Genomic DNA, 8,709 nt, shown 5'->3' with positions numbered 1-8,709 from the left:
AATTGTGTGTGTGTGTGAAGCACAAAACCAGTCATAAGTAGCACAGGTATGTTAGTAGCAATAGCCAACAATACATTGTATGGGTCAAAACTATTGCTTTTTCTGTTATGCCAAAAATCATTAGGATATTAAAGATCATGTTCCATGAAGGTATTTTGTAAATTTCCAACTGTAAATATATCAATACTTAATTTTTGATTAGTTATATGCGTTGCTAAGAACTTAATTTGGACAACTTTAAAGGTGATTTTCTCAGGATTGTGTTATTTTTTTTTTAATGGAAAAGTTGTTAAATTGCGAGGAAAAAAGTTGTAAAATTTCGAGAAAAAAGTCGAAATAAAATGTTGAGAATAAACAAGAATAAACACTCGTGAAATGTTAATTTCATCTCATTGGACAGATTTCTTTAGTGTCTGCAGTGGGTGGGTCAGGAGTTTTCCCTTATTTAATGAGTTTATTCTCAACATTTGATCGACTTTTTTCTCGTAATTGAATGTGCTTCTCAACATTTACTCGACTTTTTTCATGTAATTTAATGACTTTTTTCGTAATTCAATTAGTTTATTCTCAACATTTTATCTCGACTTTTTTTCTCGTAATTTAACGACTTTTTTGTAATTTAATGAGTTTCTCAATTTTAGCTTTTTTAACTTAATTTTATCGACTTTTTATCGTAATTTAATGAGTTTATTCTCAACATTTTCTTGATTTTTTCACGCAATTTAATGACTTATTGTAATTTAATGAGTTTCTTCTCAACATTTTATCTCGTAATTTAACGACTTTAATCTCGAGGTGTTTTTTTTATTTATTATTGCTTGGCCGTAATCCTCTTCTGTAGAAATACAATGATTATAAATTAAAAATAAATCGTATTATATAAACCGTATCTAATTGCGTTTTCCCCTGGGATGTCATAATGACGCGTGTCTAGCTAAACAGCCCGGGCAGGTTTAGAGTCTGGGGTTAATCAATACAACCGTTCCCTGCAGCTTCAGCGTTATTACCCGTTTCTCCGGAGCTGCCTTACATAGACAGCATTTCGTCCAGAACCAGCCGCCCAGGAATGCTGTAGGTAAGCTTCTCGAGTGAGACACGGCCATCTTCAGATCCAAACAGCGCCTGTGCTCAGGAGAGCACACTGAATAGTAGTCATGACGGAGAAGCTCGGCCCTCCGGACTACAAGAAGCTGGCTCGGCTGTACTGCATGAACGGAGGATTTCACCTGCGGCTCGCGGCGGACGGAAGCGTGGCGGGAGCGCGAGAGGAAGACGAATACAGTGAGTTCCGCTGCAGATGACGCGTTTATCGCCGCTACAGTAAATGGTCTAGTCTTCCGGCAGAATGAGAATAAAGTATTTGAAAATGTATAACGTAGACAACACTGGGATTGATATAAATGAGAATGGGTGTGCAGACACTTTCATTTTAAAAGGGCAACGTGCTATGTGCTGAGAAGCATATTTTTCCCTCTTTGAACATGAAACATTTAAATAGGCCTAAACTGTACTGAGTGCGTATCAGTATAAATCAGTATCAGTAATTATTTTTTTAGTTTTTTTTCTATCCATCTATTCTCATTAAAATATATATACTACACACACAAACATACATACATACATAAAATGCATATATACCGTTACACACCCACACATAAATTTACACATGCATAGCATATATTATATTACACACACAAATACTATTACATATATACATTTACACACACGGAGCTGGGTAGATTCTCTTAATAATAATCAGTTACTGATCCAAATTACATGTCACAAATTGTAGTCAGTAATGCAATCCATTACATTACATTTTAGGTAAAATAATCAGACTACTTTTAAAAGACTTTTGGATAACTTTTGTCCTTGTTTATCACAATGATTTAAACCGGATTATCGTGTACCATGATGTAAAAATACAAAATGAAAAATATATTCCATTCATTGTAATTGACAACATTAAGTATATTCAAAATTATATTACATCAAGGTTTCCCAAACTGTGGCTCCTTAAGGATCTGCAGGGGGTTTGTGAGTTTAATGAAAAGCTAGAAAGATTTTAATCAAAGTGCTGGCATCCAGCAGGTCAAAAGTTCAACCACCAACCGTGTCAAGAAGAGCACACCACAGCTCCAAAAGATGAAAAATAGCTATGTTCTCAACACAGGTGATGTTTAAAGCCTACAAGCTCTTTATCTGATGAAAAGCTAGCAATTAATGCAAAGAGAGAGACTTTCTTTTACAGAGTTAGATTTTTAAAGGAGTCATATGATGTTGCTAAAAAGAACATTATTTTGTCTATTTGGTGAAATTAAATGTGTTTATGCGGTTTAGGGTAAAAAATAAATAAATATATATTTTCCGCAATCTGTACATTATTGTTTCTCCTCTATGTCCTGTCTTTCTGAAACGCATCATTTTTTACAAAGCTCATCGTTCTGAAAAGTGAGGTGTGCTCTGATTGGCCAGCTATCCAGTGCATTGTGATTGGCCGAATGCCTGTGATGCGTGTCTTGATCAGAACACCGGCGCCACAAGACAAAAACAATAAAAACCCATTACATACGAGCCATTTGTTGCATCCAGTGGGAACATAATTACGGGTTACAATTATTTATATTTTGTTTTTATGCGTTGCATTGCATCATGCCACTTAAACAAAACCATGTCTGCATTTGTGATCAGAAAAACAACAAACAACAAGTGCTACTCTGCTCAAAACTCGCGTGTGAATCATCAGAAGCAAATGCAAATCTTATGCATATGCAAATCTTCCCACATAGTGACATAGACATGTGGGGGCGTGTTAGAAACTAGTAATTTTAGGAGGGCCTGGTTGACTCTTAACTTTTAGAAAGAATGTCTTTTTGGGTTTGAGACTTTAGTCTTTCCAACTTTACAGATCTTCTTTGTGCACCAAGAGCTTTTAACACTCCAAAGAGAAGGGAACAATTAAATTGTATCATATTATCCTTTTAAAAGATGAAAGAGAGGAATTAGGGAGTATCAATACATTACAGATAATTTATTGCTATTGTGTAAATAACATGCATTCATGCAATCCATAAAAAAGTAACGGATTATGAGTATTTTAAAATGTAATTAACTCTAATTACAAGTATTACATTTTTAGAATCTGATTATATACTCCAGATTACATGCAATCAGATAATACCCAGCTCTGTGCACACACACACATATAATAAAGTGTGTGAAAAGACTTACATAAACTTGTTTACATCAACCTGTTAGCATATCTACTCTAATGCTCAGTAGCATTACAAAATCTGTTAAACTGACATAAAAAAATATTTACACTGCAATATATTTTGCTTGAAAACTTAATTTCACCCTTAAAAACATTTGTCCTTGATCTTCTGTTATTGTGGATGTTGGACACTGTTCTGGAATGTAGGATTGTTCTGTATCATTTTCAACAATCCTCGCATATTTACAACAGTTTTACTATGTGTGTGTGTGTGTGTGTGTGTGTGTGTGTGGTTTTAAAGGCATACTGCGCATAAAAGCTACTAGTCCAGGAGTGGTGGTCATTGAAGGAGCAGAGACAGGACTTTACCTCTCTATGAATGAAGACGGCAAGCCGTACGCTTCAGTAAGTCTAATGAAATCCTTCTGATACAAAGACGTGCCACTTAGTATCAATACTTTTTTAACTGGTGCATGTTTTTTCCGCTCTTTGCAGTCATTTGTAACAGATGAAAGTTATTTCTTGGAGAGGATGGAGGAAAACCACTACAACACGTATCAGTCTCAAAAGCACGGTGAAAACTGGTACGTCGGGATAAAAAAGAACGGGAAAATGAAACGCGGTCCACGAACACACATTGGACAAAAGGCGATCTTCTTTCTCCCTCGGCAGGTGGACTGAGTCCTCGACCCTGATCCTGTTTCATCACACACAATAACTGCTTACACTTCACTATAAGATAAGAATTGTTAACATTAGTTTTCATTTCATTCATTTCAAGGACCTAAACTGACAATAAAGTTAAATTTTTATTATCTAATGTTAGAAAATATAAATACTACTGTAGAAGAAAAATACTGTAACAGATGCACTGCTTGTTATTAATGCATCATACACTTTACAATAATGTTAATTAAAGTTATAAGTGAATCACCACATTCATAACCCACTGTTAAATCACAGGATTACTCTACTAACTACACACGGACAACATCTAACTCACTGTCAGACGGCTGAATATACAACATATATGCAGGCTAACAGAATAACTGTAGTATTTAAATATGCACTGACAAAAAAAAGATATAGTATATAGAAAAAATGCTATTATAGTAATCTATTTTTATTTTTAAATTGAGAATCGAGTCAAACTTAAATGATATTTCATGTTGTATTTTCCTATTGGTTATGTAATCGTGTGTCTGATTGCGTTTTATTTTTCTGTTCATGAGCAACTCTGAAATATCAATGTTACTGTGCTGTCATTGTACCTTTCTGGATCATGTTACACAATAAAACTCCTCACTGACTCACGGGAAGTATACAGTCATGTAAAATTATAAGAAGTGCATAAGAATAAAAGTTACTATAAATACTACAATCATGCGAAAGTCACCAAACCAACTATTCACCATTAATCTTTACTAACACACATAATAGATTTATATATAATTGTTAAAGTTAAGATCCTTCAGTTGAGGATCTAAAAGCTTGGGGTAAATAAGATTTATTTCCTTATTTTGGAAGGTGGGGTTAATGTTCTTGCTAGGCAAGGATGCATTTAATTAATGAAAATGATCAAAAAGCTTTTCTTTGGAGTTTTCTTATTAATCAAAAATGCGAATATGCAAAAGGATCATGTGAAACTAATAATGTCATCACAGAAAACAAATGCATTTAAAATATATATATAATTAAATAGAAAACCTTTGTAATAGCATTAGGTCTGTCGATTTAGTGCATTAAATTGGCGCCACTCATACCATGCAATTAACAAGATGACTGACTCATTTCACAACATTACTACGAAATAAAGGATTTTTCAAAAATATTAAAATAGCGTATAATACTGACAAATACACAAGTGATGTGTGGTGTTGCCATATGTGTTACATTTATTAAAAGTTTGACAACTGTAAAACATACAAGTCACAAACAGCACATTGTGAAGCACTAGCCCATACTGAACCCTTCAATACAAATACAAAGATCAATGAACCATCTACTGCTACATTTGGCATCATAAAATATTCTGTTATTCACATTGATTGATTAAGCGCATCACATCAGGTGTGCTTTAATGCTGAATCAGGTTGCGGTTCATATTGAACTGCTATCAAGCTAATTGGACCTTTTCTATAATGAGAGCATTTTGGTCTGTTTGGTGACAGGATGAGGAATTTAAAACAAGCCGACATATTTTTGAATACACTTTTAATATGCTTTTTGCTTTTCAAGGACCTGTTTAGATCTTGAAAGTGCATGTTTTTAACATTTTATATCTCTCTTCTTGTTCTTGTTCACAAAGGTCAGTTACTAGATTTACCCACAAAGAAAAAAATTACAACTTTCCCACAAATTAAGAGAAAACTCACAGGAACAAACTGTGACAGGGAATTTAACAAAAACATTCTGAACTGGAGCACATGCACATGTGAGCTTCTAATTGCATAATGAATGCATACTGTACGGTTTAATTAAGCACTGATTAATGGTTGGAGGAACTCAAAAGCTTTAGTAAAATATGCCAGTGTAATAAATTGCATTATGCAAACAATAGAGAAGTGCAAGGGCGTCTGAAGCAGATGTTGCCGTTTATGTCGTGAAGATTCAAAAAAGATTTGTTGACTTTGCCGTTTTGATCATTTTGCAATTATCCGGAGATTTTAATCCATTCACAAAACCATAGGAGGAAAATCTTCATTTAAATATCATGACCATAATCATTTATATCACTGAAAGGTTGTCTTTTAATTGATTTTCCCCTAATGCAATGCACTTACATCTATAAAAAAAAAAAAAAAAAAAAAAAACTTTGGGAAATAACTTCTTGTGCTTCACCTAATAGATAAAGAGAACTCGGGTACGAGGAAGGGTGGACATGGAATGATCTGTCATGTTGCGAACTCTGGAATAGTTAACAAATCCCCGGAAGAACAGCAGGAATCCTGGTGGAATAAAAATGTCAGACTAGTTGCAATATATATATTTCTTTTTAATAAAAAAGATAAATTGATAATACTTAAGTAATGATATTAAACAATCTAAGATTTTTTAGTTGTAACAGATTTGGAGAAATGTAGGATTGCATCACTTGGTCATCAATGGATGCTCTGCAGTGAATGGGTGCCGTCAGAATGAGAGTCCAAACAGCTGATTAAAAACAGCACAATAATCCACACCAGTCCATAATTCATAATGCTTCCTCCAGTGAAACAGTCCAGCTCCTTTTGTCCTCTCACATTTTTTCAGAATGTTTTTGTTTTGTAAACAGTGCTTGATCTGTGCATATTTCTCTCCTGATTCAGGAGAGACGAGTTTTCACTACAGAACACACCCGGAAGAAAATGTTTAACATTAAAAAAATTTTAATGATGGATTTGTTTCTTCTAAACACTCAGCTTTTCACTTCACAAGATGTTCACTGATGGGCTGGAGTTGTGTGGATTATTGTGGTGTTTTTATCAGCTGTTTGAACTCATTCTGACGGCACCCATTCACTGCAGAGCAAATGCAATGCTACTTTTCTCCAAATCTGACGAAGAAACAAACTCATCTACATCTTGGTTGATCTGAATGTTGAGTAAACGGTCATAACATTTTTATTTTTGGGAAAAATATTACTTCAACAGATATTTTTAATAGGGCAATAAAAACATTTATTCACACTAATGTGCAAATATACACTCACCTACAACAAGGAAAACCCACCACAGCCAGTACTGGCCATCAAAATATCCAGGGAAGTAGGTAGAAAACTGTTCAATCACAGAAAGAAAAGAGTGAGTGTTCTTCATCCTCTAATAAAAACACTAATAAAATAATATGAAGTCATATGGAACATGTCATACCCTGACAATCAGGACCCATTTGACCAGGGACAGTCCAAACCCAGAGATGGCTCCGTAGCGTCCCGCCGCAGACGTGGTCAGACAGAAGGACAGGAAGAAGCCAATCCAGTTAAAGAGGAACGCCACTGATAATGCAAAAGAAATTAAGAGATATTTAAAATCTGATGCAGCTTTCATGAGTGTGTTTTTGTGCTGGTGCTTTGGCCTGTTGTGGATAAATAAATATGACACTTTAACTGCCAGTAGGTAGCAGCAAATCCTTGTCTTTATGAGTGATTCACTGAATCATTCATTCAAACGATTCATTTAGCAATGAAGCAAGTGACTGTGTTTATCAGTGACCCAAACGATTTGTTCAAAGAATTCGCACAATATTGCTCTGAGACCCATAAATGTTCTGCTCTGGCTCTGACTGGAACTGTTTTCGCAGGCGAAACAGAAAAATAAAAACAGAAAATGTGTCTAAAAATCAAAAACCCTACATATAAACTTTTTTGAAATGATGTATAAAATAAATATCACATGCTAATATTCAGGAAAACATCAGATTCTTGGGTGATATTACTTAACTACAAAAATATAAAAACAAAACAAAAAACATTTTCTTTCATAACTTGAATTATAGGGTCATTCTAACTGCATTTTAAAAGTCTTCGTCATGCAGTGCATGCTTTTGGACTCTCAAGACATGTTTTTTGCAATGCGACTGACACACTCCATAATTTCAGGTCATATATTCTTAAAAGAACAATTATGATATTATTGCACAATACCCATACCATCAGCCCAATTACTAATCCACCCATAATCCAACACCAGACTAAGTGGTCTATCATAAAGAGAAAGAAAAAACAGACACAACAACAACAACAACTGTTCAGCATCAAAGCACTGTGTGCTCTTACTGAAAAACGTAAGCATGAAAATCCCATCGTTCCCAACCCGCAGTTGATCCGTATCATCAAAACTGTCTCTGGCAACGAAGTCCTCATCCTGTAGTAGAGAAACGAACACGGATGTGTCAAAAGAGTGCTTAATTAACTGCAATTACCCCTAAAACAGGCACAAAGGCTCACCCTGTCGGTGACTAGAGGAACGGTGGCCTCTTCTTTGCTCCTCTCAGCCTCGTCGTATGACGGCAGTGACGTGGCGACATTGTACGACGGAGGTTTGGGGTACACATCATCCTCTTTATACTCAAAGAAAGCTACAACACACACATCAGACAGAGTTCAACGGTTAGGAATAATGACAGATGGAGGTTACTGTTCAAATCTGCGTTCAGACGCTCAAGTTACCTGCATTATTCGCTGGGATGCTGCTGTACGGTGGAGGCGCGTCCACGGCTTGTTGAATCACCTCCTCTGACTCCTCCTCATTATTCAACTACACAACAAAACAAAAACAAAGCTGCTGATGCACACACATACACACTGTACACATGTACACTCATTTAAGACACTTCCAAAACTACTGCAACAGAGTTATGTGTCCAGGTTTTGTTCTAATGGATGGGGTGCCAATACTTTTGTCCATATGGTGTATGTACAACTCATTGGTGTTTGGTGATGAGTTTTGGCTCAAGTTTTGCATTTAGAGGTTTCTGCATACTATTCAACTTCTTCCACACTGAATCAATCATTT

The 8,709-nt window shown here is 35.3% G+C and overlaps 2 protein-coding genes across 2 annotated transcripts in view; one reads left to right on the top strand and one right to left on the bottom strand.

Annotated features, from left to right (window-relative positions):
- The first annotated feature begins 923 nt into the window (after positions 1-923).
- On the top strand, positions 924-4,523 carry fgf1a (fibroblast growth factor 1a). Its single transcript, XM_059515435.1, has 3 exons — positions 924-1,281; positions 3,516-3,619; positions 3,710-4,523. Exons 1-3 carry the CDS (start codon positions 1,155-1,157, stop codon positions 3,893-3,895), a joined length of 417 nt encoding a protein of 138 aa, XP_059371418.1. The 5' UTR covers positions 924-1,154; the 3' UTR covers positions 3,896-4,523.
- An 888-nt stretch (positions 4,524-5,411) lies between these two features.
- The window catches only part of LOC132109396 (NEDD4 family-interacting protein 1-like), a 4,525-nt gene continuing 1,227 nt past the window's right edge, over positions 5,412-8,709 (bottom strand). The window contains exons 2-7 of the mRNA XM_059515429.1: positions 8,364-8,451; positions 8,142-8,272; positions 7,971-8,058; positions 7,066-7,190; positions 6,906-6,972; positions 5,412-6,162 (exon numbers count right to left, since the gene is read on the bottom strand). Coding sequence (XP_059371412.1) covers positions 6,056-6,162; positions 6,906-6,972; positions 7,066-7,190; positions 7,971-8,058; positions 8,142-8,272; positions 8,364-8,451 — 606 coding nt within the window. The 3' untranslated portion in view covers positions 5,412-6,055. The remainder of the gene's footprint in view (positions 6,163-6,905; positions 6,973-7,065; positions 7,191-7,970; positions 8,059-8,141; positions 8,273-8,363; positions 8,452-8,709) is intronic.

Source organism: Carassius carassius, chromosome 29 (genome assembly GCF_963082965.1).
Source record: "Carassius carassius chromosome 29, fCarCar2.1, whole genome shotgun sequence".
NCBI classification, from domain to species: Eukaryota; Metazoa; Chordata; class Actinopteri; order Cypriniformes; family Cyprinidae; genus Carassius; species Carassius carassius.
The sequence above is the reverse complement of the archived record's forward strand: the minus strand, read 5'-3'. Positions and strand labels throughout refer to the sequence as shown.

Coding starts and splice junctions, on each gene's coding strand:
- fgf1a (XM_059515435.1), top strand. CDS start 1,155: ATGACGGAGAAGCTCGGCCCTCCGGACTACAAGAAGCTGGCTCGGCTG. Junction 1,282..3,515: donor GCGAGAGGAAGACGAATACA/GTGAGTTCCGCT, acceptor GTGGTTTTAAAG/GCATACTGCGCATAAAAGCT. Junction 3,620..3,709: donor ACGGCAAGCCGTACGCTTCA/GTAAGTCTAATG, acceptor CGCTCTTTGCAG/TCATTTGTAACAGATGAAAG.